We start from the raw sequence: 20,069 nt of genomic DNA, 5'->3' as shown, positions 1-20,069 counted from the left end.
AAAACCATAGAAGACTCTTACAGTTCAGTGTTGTATTTCATTTCCATCTAGCTTGTGTGGTTTTTGTATGACATGGTCTCATGCTCGCTGGGGAGTTACTGAAGGGACAAAGATACAGATCTCCTCAGGACTTGACAGTCCTTCATCTGTATCCACCAGCCTGGAGCCTGGAGGGGTTTGTAGATCTTCATGGGTGCTTGGCTCTGCCACTTTGTTGGCTCTGATACCCGAGGCCGATTGTCATCCATAGTACAGAGTGTCCCTGTGACCTCACATCCTGGCAGAGCTCAGACAGGGGCTGAAACTTTGACTCATCAGTTTTGAACCACAGGGAGTGCTCAGTGAGGAGGGACCGTGCTGGAGACAGAAGGGGAAGCCGAGTTCAAGATCTTAAGCCTTCTACTCACAACCATTTTGTTTTAAACCAAAATAGAGTAAAAACATGCTACCGTGAGCTGCTATGGGTTTTGTCTGTGTGATTTCTGGTGTACTAAAAAGTAACTCCCCCCCCCCCCATAGCCCTAAGCAATAGGCTTAACTGCTAATCCGTATAGGCAGCTTGATAGCTTCCAAGAAGTCCCTCTGTAGTCGTTGGAGGTGGGGCTCAGTTCTTGCAGAAAGGCCTGCCTGGAATTCCACCCCCAGCACCCCCAGGACTCGGCTATACTACATGAAAAGCTTGGTATCCCCTAGCTGTCCTGGAACTCCCTGCAAACTTACTGAATCTATGTCTTGTAAAGGTTAGTAAGTCAATTTTGAAAAGAAATTATTATGTTTTTCAACGGAAAGGACTTAATACTTTTATACAAAGTATCCAGTGCAAGGTAAGGTCACAGGGAAAGCAATGTGTTTGTTGACTGAAATTTGTGTGTAGCTTGGTTGTATGTGTGGATGCCCACCTGTTCTGCTTGTGTTCTTGGCATGGCTTGAGACAGTATTGGTAATCTGGGGAATAAAAACGATGGGTTTTATTGAAAGCCCAGGGCTGGCTGTTGAACCAAGACCCTTGCATACACTAAGCCGAGAGTCTCCGCCTTACTGACTCATACCCTTAGCCTGGATCTTTGCTTCTGAGTTTTCTGTCTGTCCCCTCTGCCTCCCAGGTCTCTCCTAGGCCCCGTTCTTATTACTGTCCCTTCCCCACTGATGGGGTTTGGTTAAAGTGAGGGTGATGTTTTCTAGCTGGGTTCAGAAAGCAGCCATCTTTTTTGTATCTAAAATAAGTTTGTGTACATCTATGTGAGTGACCAGATGCATTTCATCCACTGGAGCTAGCTGCAGTAACAGATGGCTGTGAGCCACTTGACGTGGTTGATGGGAATCTAACCTGAGTCCTGGAGGAGCAGCCTGCATCCTAGCCAGTGAGCCAACCTCCAAGCTCCCTTAGCTCATCCTTTTAAGGAGCTGTATTTTTTATTACCTCCGAGTCTTACACCAGGGTCCTCTCAAAAGAGATTAGCTCTCAGCTTCCTACAGTTTCCTCTGATTGGCCCCAAAGCTGTAGCGTTTCTTCTTCAGATCACCTCAGATTCTCAGAGAGGGTCCATAAAAAGCCCTGAGCGGATCAGGCATTCTTTCTCAATGGAGGAGAGAGCTGCAGGAATGCATGCAGAGAGAGCTTCATGTCTCCAGTGCTGGGATTAATGGCATGTGCCGCCACTGCCTGGCTCTGACATATTTTTTTTTAAGGTTTATTTTTACTTTGTGTGTATGAGCGCTTCCCTGTCTGTGAACGTGTATCAAGGCATGTCTGGTATTCACATAGACCTGACTAGGATGTCGGATCTTTTGGACCGGCCTGAACAGATCATGTAAGCTGTCACGTGGGTGCTGGACTTGAACCAGGCCCTCTGAAAGAGCAGCTGTGGTCTCAACTGCTGAGCCACGTCTTCAGACTCCAGCCCTACCTGCCTGTGTCCCCCAGTCTTTGCCTTTAACCCCAGCACTCAGGAGATAGAGGCTGGTACATTTCTGAGCTCAAGGCCAGCGAGGGCTATCTAGGGGAGACCCTGTCTCAAAAAAAGCCTTGATTTCCAGAATTGTGGAAATTTTCTCAAATAAAGGAATTTTGAGGCCTTGGTGAAATTATTAAGGCCACGGGATTTTGAGTTACTTAGAAAGACCGGGACCCAGCACATTCTTTTTTGCTCTAATCTGGATGAGAGGGGCGGGGGGGGGGGGCTGGAAGACAGTGTGGTTCACACAAATAGAAGGAATGTCTGGACATTTTATCATTCGGAATCTCAACCAGCATTTGAAAGTTGGAGTTGGAACGCCGGTTTTAATTTCCTTTTGACTTACTTATGTGCTTGTATGGATGTGGCTGTGTGTGTAGTGTCTTCAGAGGCCGGGAGAAGGTGGCAGAAGGGCTTGGAGCTGGATGAAGTTATTTATACTTGTCTTTGAGCTGCCTGACCATGCTAGGAACTGAACAACTGCAAGCTCTCTTACCTGCTGAGCCCAGAAGAAACACCGGCTTGGGCGTAAATGCACTCTGTGTTTCACCTGGCCATTAAGCAGCTCTAGTGCTTTGGTCTAGCCTGGGGTGACTGGGTGGCCCCTCCCTCTGTTTTTCTACTTTTTGCTATGCTGAGTGTTGAGCCCGGGACTTTACACAGTCGACACAGAGTTCTCTGCTCCAAGCCACGGGCCCGACTCTGGAAGCATTTTAGGCAAAGGGCTCAGTATATACAACTATATAAACTGGACCGTGATCATCTTCACCTGGGAATTTGAACTCGGGTCTTCTTCCTTTCACAGCAAGTGTTCTCCTCCCCCCCCCCACTGAGCTATCTCCCTTGTCCAACTGGGGAAAAATGTAAAAGCCAGGTCACATTTCAGAATGGACCTAGAACCTCCAAGGGGCCCCGGGGCACTCAGACTTATTTTGTTCAGAGTTTCCAACGTGAGTTTTAGCTGGGCAGACAAAGTGTGAACCGCAGACTATCTCTCACTGATCTCCCAGGCTTGAGGGCTTAGGTCTGGAAAATCACTGGAATGGAGGTGAGGAAGCCTAGGGAAGAGCAGCAGGACAAAACTCAGCATTCCTCAGATTGTTTTACCTAAGTCTTCATATGGGCTTCTCCAGCCCGGCTTGTTCAGCTGATTAGCCACCGGGAAATAGAAGACAGTCTTGCTCTGCAGGCATCCCCGGGTGATGGCCCCTCCCACAGGCTGGTGCCTTGGAGTGAGGTTTCCTGTGCCTACTGAGCAAACTGCATTCTTGGGAAGGAGACAGAAAAGGCTACAGTCTCAGCAAAATGGAGTCAGGGTCTCTGAGAGCTGAGCTGTGATTGGCACATAGGGGCAGAGCCTGCTATCCTGGTCCATCCCTTGCCTGGTTTTCCCAACTGCGACAGCTGTAGGACCTCTCCCCATTTCCTTCTCTCATTCCTCATTCCTCCCTGTGTCCCTCCCTGCTGCAGGGTCTTTGCTCTGTCCTTCTTGGGCCATCTGCCTGAAACACTAATCCTAGGACTATAGACATCCTGCCTGGCCTCTGTAAAGCCAAGACCGACGTTCCCTTCCCTGCCTGTTCTCCTGAGTTACTGTTAATTCCTCATAGCATTAGTCACCTCTTGATCTAGTTTCCTGGGTTATTTATCTTCCCTTTGCTCGAAGAACAAGGACTTGATGTTTCTAATGACCCATGGCATTATGGGTAGAGTAGCTCAAAAGTACTAGGTTGGATGGGTGGGGTAATCCTGTGCTAACCTGTGTGTCTGTGGCTGGCTGATGGCGACACTGTCCAGGAAGTAAGGGCTGGACCTCAGACAGTTTCCACACATCCTGTGCACTCCCTGAGCCACGATTCCTCTGCAGTTAATGCTTATAAATAAAATTCAAAGTACTAAGAGAAAAGATAGCGAGGAACAAAGCTAGAGGGACAAGGAAAAATGGGTACCTACAATTTTGATGAGGCAAAGACAGAATTTTTAAATTATCCTAGTTCAGATGCTCATTGAAAAGTGAAAGTTTTTTCTTTTTTTTAATGCTTGAGGACAATTTTATTAAACTTCAATATAAAAATAGCAGGGTGGGCAAGCTGTAAATCTTGGTAGCTGCCTGGAGGAGGTGGGTGGATAAGGGGAGGAGAGAAAGCCTTGCTCAAGAACCAGTCTTGGATGCCGGGCATTGGTGGTGCACGCCTTTAATCCCAGCACTCAGGCAGAGGCAGACGGATCTCTGTGAGTTCGAGGCCAGCCTGGTCTACAAGAGCTAGTTCCAGGACAGCCTCCAAAGCCACGGAGAAACCCTGTCTCCAAAAACAAAAAACAAAAAAAAGAAAAGAACCATTCTTGGATGCCGGGCGTTGGTGGTGCATGCCTTTAATCCCAGCACTCAGGAGGCAGAGGCAGGAGGATCTCTGTGAGTTCAAGGCCAGCCTGGTCTACAAGAGCTAGTTCGAACCATTCTTGGTTGTCATTTAAAAAGAAAGTCACGGCCATGGATGGCTCAGTGGGTGGGTGGGGGGGAAGGATGCTGTGTAAACCTGACACTGTATTTGATCCCTGGAACCCACGGTGGGAGGAGAGAACCAGCTCCCGGAAGTTTCCTCTGAGCTCCACACAGACACTGTCAACACTCATGCATATCACGTGCATAATAAAACTTTAAACTGCCAGTGCCCATTGGCTGTGCAGTGTTTAAGGTGTGTCTGGAGTTCAGTCCCCCCCACCCCTTTTTAGCTCTCACTGGCCATCTTCATCCTGTGCTGTTCTGTCTCCCTGTGAGAAGCACTGGCTACCGATGCTCTCATTTTGGAGCCCGGTGGGGCTGGGTGTGTAGCCTGGTTTGGTAGAGTTCAGGCCTAGGGTGCACCTGTTAGGCCTGGGGTGATGGCGCACACCTCTAACTCTCAGGAGATAGAGGCAGGACGGTCCTCAGCTAAGCAGAGTTTCAAAGTCAGCCTGAGTGACAGGAGAGTCTGATGGGACCCCACCTCCAAGCTCTCTCCTCCCTGGGATTTTTGTTTGTTTGTTTTTTGTTTGTTTTTGTTTTTGTTTGTTTGTCTTTTACTGTTCTGTAGATGTTCCCAAGTTGAGGATCAGAACTGTGACGACTTTGGCCACTTGTGATGGTCAGACTGGCTTTGTGGAGAGTGGCTGTGTGCGGTTGTTTCCTGTCTCTCTTGTCTCTGTGTCCCGGCATAGGAGGACTTTTGTTCACCGTCTCGTCCTCCCAGAACAGAGGGCTTGTATCTGAGGCTCCATTCTTTGCAGGCCCATCTTCAAAGAGGAGAGGGCTTCTTTGCTGCGATCTTCTCTGCCCTGTGCATCTGGCGGAGTTGGAGGCTAGTGCCTGGGGTGCTCTGGGGAGCGGTGGCTTGCATCTTAAGGGTTGCCGTTGCCACTGTGTGTTTCCTGGAGGATGCCCCTCCTTTCTGGGATGTTCCGCTTGAGTCTGGTGGGAGTGGGGAGCAGACCCTCCCCTTCGGCATCTTTCCCCCACACCCACCATGCTGGCACATCTCCGAGGTCTGCTTCTCCTGACTTTGAAAGTCAAAGTCACTGCAGAGATTTGGTTGTGAGTTAGCCTTGCTATGTAACCTCCGGTGGCCTGGTACTCGCTATGTAGCTGATGCTGGCTTCTGGTTTGTGGCTCTCCTCCTCCTCCGGCCTTCTGATTGCTGGGATAACAGGTGCACACCACCACACTACTGCAGGGATTATTGATTTTTATGAAAAATACAGTTTTAGATTTATTCATTTTGTTTTATGTGCGTTTTTCCTTCACGGGTGGGCTGTGTGTGTGTGTGTATGTGTGTGTATGTGTGTGTGTGTGTATATGGTGTATGTATGTATGTACCGCATATATGCTTGGTACATACAGAGGTCAGAAGGCAGCAGCATCTGATGTCCAGCAATTTTGGTTTTATGAATGGTTGTGAACCACCATGTGGGTGCTGGGAATTGAACTTGGATAATCTGCAAGAGCAACAAGAGCTCTTTCTCACAGAGCCATCTTTGCAGCTCTAAGATTATTGTTTTATTTATTTATTTATTTTTTCTTTTTCGAGGCAGGATTTCTCTGCATTGTTTTGGAGCCTGTCCTGGAACTCGCTCTGTAGACCAGGCTGGCCTCGAACTCACAGAGATCTTCCTGCCTCTGCCTCCTGAGTGCTGGGATTAAAGGTGCGCGCCACCAATGCCCGGCAAGTTTTTTAAAAATGTTTTTTATTGCAGTAATTTATTGTATTGTGTTGTGTGGGGGGTGTGATGTGTGTGCCATGGTGCTTGTGTGTGGGTCCGAGGACAACGTGTGGGAGTTGGTTCTCTCTTAGCATGTGGGTCCCAGGGATCAAGCTCAGGTTATCAGGCTTGTCCGAAAGCCCCTTTACTCTCCGAGCCATCTTGCCAGCCCTGATGCAGATAGTAGCTATTATAAAGAAGTGACTGACAGGTTTCATCTGCTTGGTTCTCACAGTGTTTCTGTGTTATGCTTGGGTTGTTGAGACTTGTTGTTCTGTCTTTTTTAGACAAGGTTGATGAGCTTCAGAATCTCCTGTCTCCACCTCTTTCAGTGTGCAGGTCAGTCGTTAAACCCAGGACTTTACGCGTGCTCAGCGAGCATCCCGCCAAGTAAAGTAGGCCCTCAGGCCCCAGTTGAATTCTGTGCTAGCCGCAAACATCAAGGGATGCCATTCACCTTTGGACCTTTGGACCATCTGGCCCGTATGGTGTGGTTCTGGTTCCTTTCCTTCACGGTGTTCATTTTTTTTTCTCTACAGGCCAAAGACCTCATCATCACACCAGCCACTGTCTTAAAGGAAAAGCCAGACCCCGACACCCTGGTGTTTGGAGCATCCTTCACTGATCACATGCTGACTGTGGAGTGGTCCTCCGCATCCGGATGGGAGAAACCTCACATCAAGCCCTTTGAGAACTTGTCTATACATCCCGCAGCCTCAGTTTTGCACTATGCCGTGGAAGTAAGCGTTTGGGAGCTGCCGGGAGGGAGGGGGAGAGGCTGTGATTCTCCTTCTTACCAACTTCTCCCGGCAAGGAGAGGCTCTGCTGTCTTTACTGAAGGCTGCCATAAATGTCTTCAAATTTCTTCTGCACCAAACGGGTCGAGGATAAGTCTAAGAACTAGCTTTGCAAGTTGTTTTGGTTTGTCTGTGATGCAAGTTTTAAAAAAAGTATCTGTATACACACACACACACATATATAAACTTACAACGATATATAGAAAGGATAGTTAGGAAAATTAGAAGCCCAAGAGCCTACACTAAGCCAGGTGTGGTGGCCATGACTGTTAGCACTCGATGAGCTAAGCCGGGTGGTGGACAGAAGGTTCAAGGCCAGCCTAGACTTTGCACATCACTCCAGACCAGCCCAGGCAGGTCATACAATGACCCCTCGGAGAGCCTCAAAGCCATGAGTATTGCTGTTTTCTTAAATTCCCTCTTTTTCTCAGATCTCTGAGTAACTGAGAAAGGTTTTAGGATGAGATGCCCATGCTAACTGCTGTGTTATAACCTGCCTGCAGGTTTGCCCATTAAGGGATGGAATTGGATGAGTTCCTTCATGGCTTGAGTGTTTAGCAAATCCCTTTCCTGGTCCTGTGCAGATACGTAGTTAACCAGGTCTGCAGAACATTGCCCCATCCCCTTGGTCCTACATTTCATTTCAGAATATTGAAGGTACTAGAGATAAACACTGATCTACCCAGGGCTTGAAAAATAACCCTAGGAAAAAATATCAATAGCGATGATAAAATAACGATTTCTGAATATTGAACTCTAGTGCTTTGCTGTTTAGAGATCTTGTACTTTTTTTTTATTGTTTGTGTTTAGAGTTCAGAATCCCCACCTTAACTTGGAATCCACTCACTTAATGATCTGAAGCGAGAAGCGTGTATGCCAGCGTTCAGGGCTGGAGAGCCGGCTCCCTGGTTAGGAGCCCTGGCTTCTCTCGCAGAGAGAGAACCTGGTTTCGGTCTCGGCACCCAGGTCAGGCAGCTCCCAGCTCAAGCTCCAAGGAGGTCACACACCCTCTTCATGCCTCTGGGCCAGCACACGCACATGGACAGTCATGTACACATGCATACACATAAAATAATCTTAAAGAAAAAGGGCAAATGTTTCCAATTAAAACAAAAAAACATTCAGGTTCTAGAGGCAGACAGGGCCGGGGCTGCGTTCTATCTCAGGTGCTCCTGGAGGTTTATGGTACAGTCAGTTATGATTTAACCCTTTTGTCTAAGATGGATACTGATATTACCTTTAATTATTTAGTTATTTTGTGTGTGGGGGGTGTGCCGCGTCTACATGTGGATATCAGAGGACAACTCGCTGTCCTTTTCTAAGTGAGCACCTGTGCTTGTACTCAGGCCATCAGGCTCCGCAGTAACGCCCTCCCTTCCCTTGGTGAGCCTGCCCGACTACCTGTAGAGCGCGTCTGTGCGACCTCAACCTTCCTAATGCTGTGACCCTTTAATACAGTTCCTCATGTTGTGGTGATGCCCCCCCAACAAGACAAAGCAAGATTATTTTGTTGCTACTCCATAACTAATCATAATGTAAATATCTGATACATGGGGTTGTCGGGTCCTCCCCGACAGGACAGGTAGAGCAGGGGAAGGGCCGGTCCAGCCAGTCTCTTTCCCGGGGTTGAGCGGGCAGCGAGTGTCCACGACTCAGATCCTCCCCCCATTAGTTATGGGGAGAAAAAATACACACTGAGTCGGGAGTCAGTCGAAGCAGGATCTCGGTTTATTCCAACACACAGGGACTTATATAGGACTGAGGCAGGGGATGGGAATCTTGGGATAGGGTAAGGTGACGTGAGGACTTAAGGGCCAATAGTGTTCCACCAAACAGGCAGGTAGCTAGGCAAGGGGCAACCTTGCAACGGTCTGCCTGAGTCACCTCCACGCAGAGGTTACAGGTTAGAGACAGGTCGCTGAACTCTAGCCAGGCTCAGGAGCCTACACTGGGCCTCGCATCCGAGCCTTTCTTAAGCCCAACATGGGATATCTGATATGTGACCCCTGTGAAAGGTCACTCACCCCCAGAGGGGTCATCCACCCACAGGTTGAGAAGCACGGCTGTAGATCCGTGCCTGATGCCAAGGGAGACGGCGTGTGATGAGCTATTCTACAGTCCATAGAGCGGCCTGTGCGCTCTCTCTAGATTGAGTCAGGTGTACAGCAAGCACAAGGTTGGTGGCGCACGCCTTTAATCCCAGCACTCGGGAGGCAGAGGCAGGCGGATCTCTGTGAGTTCGAGGCCAGCCTGGTCTACAGAGTGAGTTCCAGAACAGCCTCCAAAACAATACAGAGAAACCCTGTCTTGAAAAACCAAAAAAAAAAAAAAAAAAAGAATGAATAGCAAATATCAGCTACAAAGACTCAGCAGACAGACAGCAGAGCGTGCTCTTCAGGTTGGGGGGCTCGCAGCGTCTAGGAGTCCAGGAGAGACAACCTGGCTCGCCCTGTTGAGAAAACAAACAGAAGTCACGTCATTAAACTGGTGTTCACAACACCCCACGAAAGGGCCTGGGGTGCCTATGGTCAGACCACCCTGAATGCTCCAGATCTCGTCTGGTCATGGGGAGCTCAGCGGGGCTGGGGCTGGTTAGCGCTTGGATGGGAGACACGGTCCAGGGAGCAAAGGGATCTGCGAGAGTTCCCAGCTGAAAGCAGGCTGGTCTGCCCTTGAGCCAACTTCTGGCTTCAGATTCCTACCACAGGCATCTTTAAACATGGGATAAACAGACATAGCGCCTCACTTTTCACAAGGACATAGTGTCTTTGCTGTTTTCTTTTCTCTCTGTGGCAGGGCGAGGGCGTCGGCCTGCTCCAGGTTTGGAGGACACTTGGGGTAAACACACTTGGGTCTGAAGCGGGAGGGGCTAGCCTTGCCTGGAGAGGGAGCTACAGGGTGAGCTCAGACAGCACACCACGCACTTTACCAATCAATCGTGTACGCTGCGTGATCCCTGACCCAGTGGTGTCCTCAGTTCTAGAAGATGATCACAACAAGTCCTTAGCACCTTTGGTTTTGTTTTCTAAAGATAGGGCCTCCTGTAGTCTAGGCTGGCTTCCCGCTTAAGGTATAGCTGAAGCTGGCCCTGAACTTTCAACTGTGCCTACCCGTCCCAGGTGCTAGGATTACAGGTGTACACCACCACGCCAGGCTTTGGGTTCTTAGTTTCTTTCCCGGATGACTCCTAGTTCTTATGCTGTTTATGCCAAGTCCTTTGTATCAAATGGTGGGTGAAGGGACCATTCCTCTTCAGAGAAGGCTGCTGGTAACATGGTGGCCTCTAGGACCCTGATTCTCAGACTGAACACTCCGAATTCCCCTGGGTTTCTGATTTCCATTTGTTTTTGAAGCTATGTAACCCAAATGCCTGGGCAACTGCTGGCCTGCTGGAAGTGAATTACGAAGAAAGAAGTAAGGCCGTTATGGGATTTAAAGAGTTGGTTCTGGAGTAGACCAACTGAAATTCCAGCTTGACCTTTTCATAATGTTATTATTATTGGTGGTAGGCAGGATTCAAACGCATAGCTGCCCTCCTGCCTCATCCTCCCAAATGCTGGGATTACAGTTAAAAATAACAGATCTGGGGATGTATCTCAGCGTTCAAGCACCTGCCTGAGGAATAGAGCCCCGTGTTCTAACTCTAGCCTAAAAACATAAGCAAAACCCAAAAGCAGCCCCCAAATTACAGTTATTCTGTCCAAGAGTAAAACCCACAACCTTCTCCCTGTTATGACCTAATTAAAGCGCAGATCTCCTTCATGAGGCTTCATAGCTGGGCTACGTTACCAGACACAGCTTCATTAAGCGCTGGCTTGGACCCAACACTGCCTGGGTGACCCAGAACCTGAGACTAGATAGCCTAGGGGCTTAGGGTAAAACCAAATACTAAATAGATCTTTCTTTTCTCACGTAATATATCCCGATTTAGTGAGCGAATGTTGTATGAGCTCACAGAGACTGGGCGGGTGTTCAGGGTCTGCGTGAGGTCCTCTGTGCTTACATTGCGGCTCCCAGTTTAGTGTTTTCATGGTTCCGGGGTGTGCGAGCAAGCCGGTGCCTGATTCTCGCCCTCACTTGGGGGCTTTTTCCTTCCGTTGCTTTTGTCCGTTTCCAGTGTGCTGTCATCGTCGTCTGTCTTACCTTGTTATAGTTTGCTGTCACTCGGAAGCCTGCTTTTCCGATGAGAGACAGAGAGGAAGGTGAGGTGAGGGAGAACTGGGAGCAGCAGCAGGAGAAACTAAATCAGGATATGTTACGTGAGAAAAGAAAGATCTGTTTTCAATAAGAGAAAACAAAAAGAGCTAGATTGGGCAGGGGATGCAGCTCAGTGTGTGGGCTGTTGCTCCAGCACGGGGAGCTCTGGGTTGGAGCACCACACTCTGACTGGGTTGGAGCACCACACTCTGACTGGGTTGGAGCACCACACTCTGACTGGGTTGGAGCACCACACTCTGGGACTGGGTTGGAGCACCACACTCTGACTGGGTTGGAGCACCACACTCTGTGACCGGGTTGGAGCACCCACTCTTGTGTGAACACCCACGCTGTGACCTGTGTGCAGGTGACCCTGACCAGCCTTGATGGATTCGAGGTGGGGAGCTCACTGAAGCAGACAGTGGCTCAGGGCCGCTTGGGCAGGGAGTGATGGGAACTCACATACTTGGAATTCGATCTAGAAAGGAAGCTTGTGCCTACCTGCCCAGGAAGGCCATAGCTGTGGGGTGTGGCTGCTAGGATCTGAGGGTGGCAGGGGTTCATTTACAAGTCCCCGAAGCAGTGGTTTTCCATTATATGTCCTTGTCCCGGCTTCCTGGTGAGTCTTTTCTCTCCTGGGAATGTTCTTGTGCATGGAGGTAGGTGTGTGATGTATGAAACCCAGCTGTGGTCCAAAGGCGGCAAGAGGTGGGTTATTCTGAGTCAAACAGTGGCCATGGCCTGGGCACGTGGTCACATAAACCTTTTATAGTCACAGAACAAGTCATCAATCACACTTAAGGACTGTACTGCTGGGGACATTAGTCAGTGCATTTATGAAGTGTACTGATTGTGACATCAGGGAGAGGTTAAGTCAAGCAGTAAGTCCTGCTGTCTGACAGTGTTCTCTAGCTTCTGGTTGTTGATCTACTTGAGAGTAAGAAGAATGTGAAGTTAGAAGCACAGGCGGGTAAGATTAAAGATAACTCAGGATGATTTGGGCTCTAGATCTGCAACATTCCAACCCTCCACAGTTATGGAATTGTTCTTGTTGTGTGCAAATTCTGAACCCCCCAAATCACCAAGAGAACCATTCTGATGCAAAAGCAAAGAGTCTTTTAATGAGCTAACTGCATTAACTCGGGCCCTTCATCCTATCTAACAAGGCACCTGGTGTGAGAAGGACCCCAAGGGTGTGCGAGGTGGGGAATTTGTAGGGAGGAGCAAGCTTGGGCAGTGTCTAAGGGTATGCAACAGTCTCAGGATTGGTGAACTTCCGGGCTTGGATGACCTGTCCTGTGTTGATTGGTTAGCTGGTTGTTATGGCCTATAGGCCCTCCCAGGACGGTTGCTATGCTCTTCATGGCGCTGTTACACCATAAAGTACGTCCAGAGCCCGCCCACTGACTTCTGATTGGTTCCTTGCCACATGGGTATCTGACCTAGGGCAGCTCCTGCAAGGCCAGAAGGCTGGAAACTAAGCACCTGTGCTGAGTCAGGGGCCTTTGTCTTACTGGGTCTTTTCTGCAGCCTGTCATGGCTGCTAAAGCAGGGGGCTGGGTGAGGGTCTGGTCCCTTCATTCTGAGGGATCTTTAGTCTAATTGTCCCTTTTCGGAGAACTTCAATTGCCCCTCTCTCTCCCTCCTCTGTCTCTCTCTGTCTCTGTCTCTCTGTCTCTCTCTCTCTCTCACACACACACAGAGAGAGAGAGACAGAGAGAGAGACAGAGAGAGAGAGAGAGCCTGTCACTCGTTAGGCAGTATCCATCTTGCTCTCTATTGCAGGGACTTACTGACTTGGGAGCAAGTAGGTTTGGCTGGCCATCCTGCAAACCCTGGGGATCTGTCTGTCCCTCGAGTTGCCATTACAAGCCTTAACTACTGTGCGTGGCTTTGATTTATGTGGATTCTGGGACTTGAACTCCGGTCGTCATGTTTGTTTCTGTGTATCTCTGTGAGCACACTAGGTATGCACACTGTGCACACATACATGTGGGAAAACACTCATGTACATTAAAATAAATTGAAAAAAGGAGGGGAAAGAAAGAAATTAACTAGGATTTTTCTGTCACTTTGACCACTTTGAGCTCTTAGCAGGCTGACTCTCCTAGCTCTGGCGATCACACGTTTTCCAAACCACTGAACATTACAGATTGATAAACGGATAAAGATATTTTTAAGGGTGAGGTCTCCTCCGAGGGTGTCTCAGTGTTCCGGATTAACCTGAACAAGCCCCTGGACTTCTCTCTTCATTTCCTTCTGATGAGATGGGACTTCCAGGTTGTCCTACTGTGAGCCTGGACGGCAGTGGGAGGCGTGGTCACCCTGCTGTGGGAGTGCCTCTTCTTCAGCCATTCAGTCCTCTGCGGAGCTTGGCATGTCAGGACGAAATCTTGGCGTGTGTGTGTGTGTGTGTGTGTGTGTGTGTGTGTGTGTGTGTGTGTGTGTGTGTGTGATTTAAATCCCCATCGGGTGGTAAGATGGGCAGAGCAATCTTTCATGAACAGTTGGTTTTGTGTCCCCCCTCCGTCTTCTCATTCTCCCCCCCCCCATCCCTTCCCTTTCTCAACCTGCCAAAGGTGCATACTCAGCTCCTGGCCACGAGTGGGTGGAGGTGGTATCAGTATATTTTGAATCTTCCCTTCCTGATCACCTGTCAGTCAGGTCAAGTGCCGTAAGGACCCCTCGCCTCCCTTTCTCCACCCCGCCCCCTCCATTCCAGTTACTTTGTATGTTTTGTCAATTGACACGTCTGAAGTTGAGGCCAAGGGCGGCAACTTCACCACTAAGATTGTCTCCAGCTGCCTTCTGACTTTTCTCTTCTCCTCAGCTGTTTGAAGGCTTGAAGGCTTTTCGAGGAGTTGATAATAAGATCCGATTGTTTCGGCCTGACCTCAACATGAGCAGGATGTGCCGGTCTGCTGTGAGGACCACTCTGCCGGTATGTGGGTTTGTGTACCCTTCAGATTCACGTGCTATCCCGGTCTTTCATCCTCAGGGCAAAACAAAAACCTTTCCTGAATAATTGCATCAGGTTCTCAACAAATCCTGTGTGTGAACGCTGACTTTACCTGTGCAATGCCCTTCTGTTAAAGGTCAGAGGACACCTTGCCAGGCCTGGTTCTCTTGACCACATGGGTTGCTGTCAAGTGCCTTAACCTGCTCAACCATCTGAAGGCATTTATTGTAAATTTTAGTGCCTTTGCATAGAGTAGAAAATTAAAAGCACCCTGGGGAGAGTAAACCACTTATTGAAGGTCACCCCGGAGGGCAAGAAAGTGGGCTGAGATTTCTTCGATTTCCCAGCCCAAGCATTCATGGAGTTGATTAAACTTCATCTCTGGACAGCTGCACCCATGGGGTAGCAGTATAGCTGGTCACCCTAGGATCTGGCATCCTTGTACCTACCACCACAGGTAAAGGCCACCCTTCAGCCAGTGTGAGGCGCTGTTCCTCCTCATGCGAGTCATCCTGTCTCTGAAAGTGTCTCTCTCTTCGAGGAAGCTGCTTGGCCATTTTACAAAGCCCGTCTGTCACCTGTGGGACAGGGAGATGTCCCCTGAGGATGCTGTAGCACGCACCGGTGCCATTCCTCGCTGGTGTCTCACCAGAAGCTTCCGGTCTTGAAAAACCAGGAGTCCTTAAGTTCCAAACAGGCAAATTGTATCTTTTATTTTCCTTCACGGTTTGTGTTTTGTGCTTCCTGGGTAATAAGTTGTTCTGAACCTTGAAGTTGAAGATATCGTCTATTTTAAAAACAGAATTCATGATGTTTTGTTACACTCCTTCATAATATCCAGTTATAATTGAGACTGTAAGAGGTCACTGGTGCCAATTTTTAAATAGAAGTCATAGTATTTTGTTAGCTTTGACTTAAAAATCCAGTTATAATTGATTTAGGGGTTTGATAAGAGACCACAAGATATCCATTTTAAAATAAAAATCATAATTTGTTACATTTGAGTATAGAACCTAATCATAACTGGTGTGGGGGAGTGGTAAATAGGGTTCTAATTTCTCTATCAGAAATTTCACTGATGACACATGCCTTTACGTGCTGAGCCATCTTGAAGCCTTGGGGGACCTAACTTTTATCTTTTCCTTATGAATAACTCATACTTACATAATTTTTTATTTTGCTGAGTCACAGAATTTTTTTTTTTTTGCGTTTATTAACAGATACTATTCATGGTGTTTCATGTTGGGGGAGAATGGATAAGTTGCCTGTTCAAAGACTATAATACAGGGTGGTGGTGGCACACTGTCTTTAGTCCCAGCACCCGGGAGGCAAAGGCAGGCGGATCTCTGTGAGTTCTTGGCCAGCCTGGTCTGCAAGGACTGTAATATGGGAACAGCCTTGGAAACTGAGTTCCTGTCAGTTCTCCACTTGGAAATGCACATTTGTGTTGTTCATCAGCATTCACTGGGAACTCTGTCTTTTCAGATGTTTGACCAGGAGGAGCTTCTAGAATGCATTCGGCAGCTTATACAGATAGACCAAGAGTGGGTTCCCTACTCCACCTCTGCCAGTCTGTACATCCGCCCCACGTTTATTGGAACTGAGGTAAACTTGGCTCTGTTTGGGGGAAGGGCTTTGCGATTTAAAAAGCCTTTTAAAAATCGTGTATTTAGTTTGTGTATGCACACGAGAGAGCATGTGTGTGCCACAGTGTGTGTGGAGGTCAGGGAACATCTTGGGAGCCGGTTCTGAAGGGACCCTTGTGAGCACAAGACACCCGAGACCAAGTTCTCAGCACAAAGGAGATTTATTTGCCCCAGAAGGAAAAGGGGCAGGGAGAAAGAGACAAAGACAGGAGGTAGCGGATGAGGGAGAAGGGAAGAGGGACATCTGTCCCCGGGGTGGTATGGAGACACAAAGGACTGCTCTGGATAAGAGAGATGGCCCATAGGCAAATGACAGTTTATAAGGTAAAAGAGGAAGCCTTGTGTTAGGATGAGATGTTTTAGTTGGGTGTGCTAATTTGGTGAGCCAAGAGGGGGCTTTCGTTTGCAGGGCTTCAATACTTGGATAACTGGACCTTGGTTGTCAGCCCTAGGAGGAGGAGGAAGTGGCCAAGTAAGGGAGTAGACCTCGGTGGCTGACTTTAGGAATGTTAGCAAGGCAGAGGGAATGCGGGAGAGAAGGGTGAGGCCTGCCAGAGCCGTGTTTGCACACTTGGGCTGCCGGAGCTCCTTCAGGTCCTTCTCTTCTACTGCGTGGGTTCTGGGGCTGTACTGTGGGCTCTTAGGCTTGGCAGCAAGTACCTTCCTCCTCACTGAGGCGTCTGTGTGTCCCCAGATGTCATTTCACACTGCTGGAGACTGTAGCCGGGGCCTTGCATATTTAACTGAGCCTTCTTCTTCCTTGATGCTTTTAGTACGTGGTTTGATTGACAATCCCCCCCCCCCGTGTCATTCCTGGTTCCCTTCATCCTCCTAATTGTCAAGGCCATCTCTCCTGTGAAACATGAGACTGCAGATACTTTTGGTTGGGGGGGGGATGATAGTTGATAGACAGTTTGTCGCCATCCAATTGGTAACAGTAGGCAGTTGACTCAGGATTAACTGAGGAAAAGGCGTGGCCATGCTTGCCCTCCCTCGATGAAGACTGAGTACTAGTTCCGAGCTTGCGGCTATGTGCCTCTCTGTGTGGCCAACCTTTGGAGGTCGGTGTAACCATGCTCTAGAAGTTTTGGCAAGGGGGAGTGCTTGGATTTATTTCCATTATCCAGAATCCTTAGTATCTCTTGGTAAAGAACAGGCAGAGAGGGCTTCAGTACAAAGAACACCTGCCAAAAATATAATCCATGAGGAGCCTTCGGGAGCTGGTAGGGAGGGATGGTTTGAACAACAAACAGGGCTGTTGGATAGGCCAGGCTTGTCGGCAGGCGGCCTTACCCACTGAGCTATCTCACCAGTGTAAGCGTTTCGGGATGGGTCGGGACAGGATGAAACAGGAGTGGGTCAGGTATTCTTGCACTTGGGAGCCACAGGATACTCAGTGTTACACAGCTCAGGTGGAAAGGTTTCCTGGAGCTCGGGAGCCAAGGATCACCACAGGTTGCAGTAAGCTTAGCAGCTTACAGCCTTGCCTCAGAGAAAGGCTTCTCTGGTGTATCAGCTCCGCTCCAGCAGGCCAGGGTCTTCCAGCTGGGGATGTTCGCCTAGTGTAGCAGTTTTGCTAGGCAGGAGGTTTCTAGGGCAAAGTTGCTACAGTTCAGCTCTGTTCCTGGAGAGCGGAGAGCCGCGAGCAGGGAGCAGAGTTCCGCTCTGCTGAGGAAGGTTTCCCCGACAAATGTTACAGCCCTGCTCGCTTTGCTTTGCTCTGTTCTGCTCTGCCCAGGGTCCTCTCTGCTCTGTCGCCGCCGCAAAAGATCTTCACCCAAAGCTCACTGAAGGGGTTTATTGGGAGGGAAAAATCCACTCTGGCAGAGGACAGCTGCGTAGTGCAAGCAGAAACAGGCGGAACATACACAGGGTTTAATAGGGCTTCTTGGGGGCGGGGAAGTTTTTCCAGGGTGGGGATTGGTCCGATTTCAGTGCTAGGCCCAGATTGGCTAGAGCTCTGCTCGAGGATTGGTTACTTTTCTGCACAGGATTAAGGTCAGATTTGGCTTTGGTTTTCAGGGCCAAAGTGTGTTTCTTTCTCTGGTCCTTTTTAGCCTTTTGGCTCCAATTTTAGGGCCAGGGTACATTTCTTTCACTGACTCTGATTCCAGGGACAAAGTGTGTTTCTTTGGCACTGCTTTCAGGGTCAGGGTACACTTCTTTGGTTCTGGTTGTAGGGCCAAAGTGTGTTTCTTTGGATCTGATCAGGGTGTGTTTCTATTTGTCTGTCTGTCTATTCTATCTATCTATGTATCTATGTATCTATCTATCTATCTATTTTCTGGTCCACCTCTCACCCCCCCACCCCATCCCACTTCCCACAGAGAGTGAAACCTTCCATGGTGAATCATCAATGTCTGTCACATCATTGGGGCAGGGCCTAGGCCCTCCCCTGTGTATTTATGCTGAGAGAGTATCCCTCCATGGGGAATGGGCTTCCATTGTGCACTAGGGATAAATACAAGAAGCCCCATACATTGCCTAGCCTCCTAACTGTCACCCAAGCTTGGGGGTCCTGGTTCAGTCCTATGTTGGTTTCCCAGATTATTGGTCTGGGGTCCATGAGCTCCCACTTGGTCAGGCCAGCTGTTTCTGTGGGTATCCCCAGCCTGGTCTTGACTGCTTTGCTTATGACTCCTCCCTCTCTACGTTTCTTAAGAACATATACTCTCTCTCTCTCTCTCTCTCTCTCTCTCTCTCTCTCTCTCTCTCTCTCTCTCACACACACACACACACACACACACACACACACACACACACACACACACACTCACAGTCAGCTCTGGTTATTGGCCTCTTTGAAGATTCTTAACTATAGAAGTAGTCCTTTGCCCAGGGAAAAGTCTACTTAGCCCAGAGGGGAACCCGTTATAGACTGAAGTACAGAGACCACCAAATTACAATTTGGTGAGCTAGTGAGTTTTATTGTCATTTTTTACAAGTATGTGGGTGAGGGTTACTTACCAGATTAGAAATGACTCAAAGACAGCTAGCTATATTACCAAATGCCATGCCAGCTTTTATTGGTTACTCTGGCAGGCACGAGCCTAGTGAATCTAGTTAGTTTCAGGGACTTCCTGAGCTGTTCTGAGTTATTTATTGCTAAAGGAGGAGCTTCCTTGTAGGATAGAATGTTTCCATCTTGGAGGAAACTGTTACACGATGATACCTTATTTGTTCTTCATTATATTTACCTTGAGGCAAGGTCTCATGTATTCCTGTAGCATAGAATTTACTAAGACCCACCACGTTGGCCTCAAAATCACCATGATCTTATTGGGTCAGCTTCCTCAGAGCTGAGTGCAGGCTTGAGTCCAAGTGCTTGACCTTTTATTTTGAGGGTCAAGGTGTCACCCTCTCTCTCTGACCAACCTCAAACGTGTGGTAAAACGCGTGCCTCTTTCTCCTGAGTGAGATTGCAAGCGTGCATCACATCTGGCACATCTGGCTCCAGGTTTGCTTTCTTTTCTTCCTGCAGCACAGTGGTGGAGCTAGTGTGAGCGAGGGCAGTGTCAGAGCTGTGAGGAGACCCTGCCTGAGGAGACTCCTAGCCCTGTGAGCCCCCTGGTGCCGTGCTGCCCGCTAGCTCAGAGCAGACAGAAAACACCTTTGTTTTTGCAGGTCACTCAGCCACTAAGCTCTGCCCTGCCAGAGGAAAATGAGCAAACACATCCCATCTCACTGGAAAGGAAGGAGCAGGCTGACGGCTGTGGCAGGGAGTGAATGACATTTTCTGTGGGTGACATGTTGTGCTCTCCTCCTCTTGACTATGTCCCGGAGTCCCTGTGTACTTGACCATGCAGACATTTCTGCTTGGGACTGAATTTTAAATTTACCAGCAAGTGCGTCTCATTTCCTAATATCACAATCTGTTTTCTCCTAAGTACTCATTCTCACAGCTTCAACACTGAGTGTCGAGCATGGGGACCGTATCCCCACCGTGTGTGTGTGTGTGTGTGTGTGTACGTGTGTGTACGTGTGTGTCTGTCTGTCTGTGTGTGTGTGTGTGTGTATCTGTGTGTGTGTGTGTCTGACTTGGGTGCTGGGAACTGAACTCAGCCCTGGAAGAGCAGAGAGCCCTCTTACTCCCTGGAGCCTCTCTCCAGCCCTAAGTTCTTTTTTACAAAAGGTCTGTGTAGCCCCAAACTCTTACAAAGCTGAACTGGCCTCTTGATCCTCCTGTTTCAGCCTCCTAAGTGCTGAGATGACAGAATGGGCTGTGGCACCTGGCTCCATTTCTTCTCTACCTCCGAAACCTTTTAAAGAAGAAGTCTTT

The 20,069-nt window shown here is 48.8% G+C and overlaps 1 protein-coding gene and 1 long non-coding RNA gene across 6 annotated transcripts in view; one reads left to right on the top strand and one right to left on the bottom strand.

Annotated features, from left to right (window-relative positions):
• Bcat1 (branched chain amino acid transaminase 1) overlaps window positions 1-20,069 on the top strand; it is a 74,671-nt gene that overhangs the window by 27,198 nt on the left and 27,404 nt on the right. For all 4 annotated transcript variants that reach the window (XM_013115522.3, XM_040743589.1, XM_005072930.3 and 1 more), the window contains exons 3-5: window positions 6,731-6,931; window positions 14,016-14,126; window positions 15,630-15,749. In XM_013115522.3, the coding sequence (XP_012970976.1) occupies window positions 6,731-6,931; window positions 14,016-14,126; window positions 15,630-15,749 (432 nt within the window). The remainder of the gene's footprint in view (window positions 1-6,730; window positions 6,932-14,015; window positions 14,127-15,629; window positions 15,750-20,069) is intronic.
• Window positions 9,305-12,059, bottom strand: LOC121139694. 2 transcript variants are annotated; one of them, XR_005876603.1, is made up of 3 exons: window positions 11,687-12,059; window positions 10,944-11,163; window positions 9,305-9,437 (listed from the first exon to the last, which is right to left on the bottom strand). It is a non-coding gene; the product is annotated as an uncharacterized LOC121139694 (long non-coding RNA). The 2 variants fall into 2 exon arrangements; XR_005876604.1 differs by having other exon boundaries at window positions 10,992-11,163.

This window comes from Mesocricetus auratus, unplaced genomic scaffold, assembly GCF_017639785.1.
Source record: "Mesocricetus auratus isolate SY011 unplaced genomic scaffold, BCM_Maur_2.0 Super-Scaffold_100001, whole genome shotgun sequence".
Classification (NCBI taxonomy): domain Eukaryota; kingdom Metazoa; phylum Chordata; class Mammalia; order Rodentia; family Cricetidae; genus Mesocricetus; species Mesocricetus auratus.
This window is presented reverse-complemented; position numbering and strand designations above follow the sequence as displayed.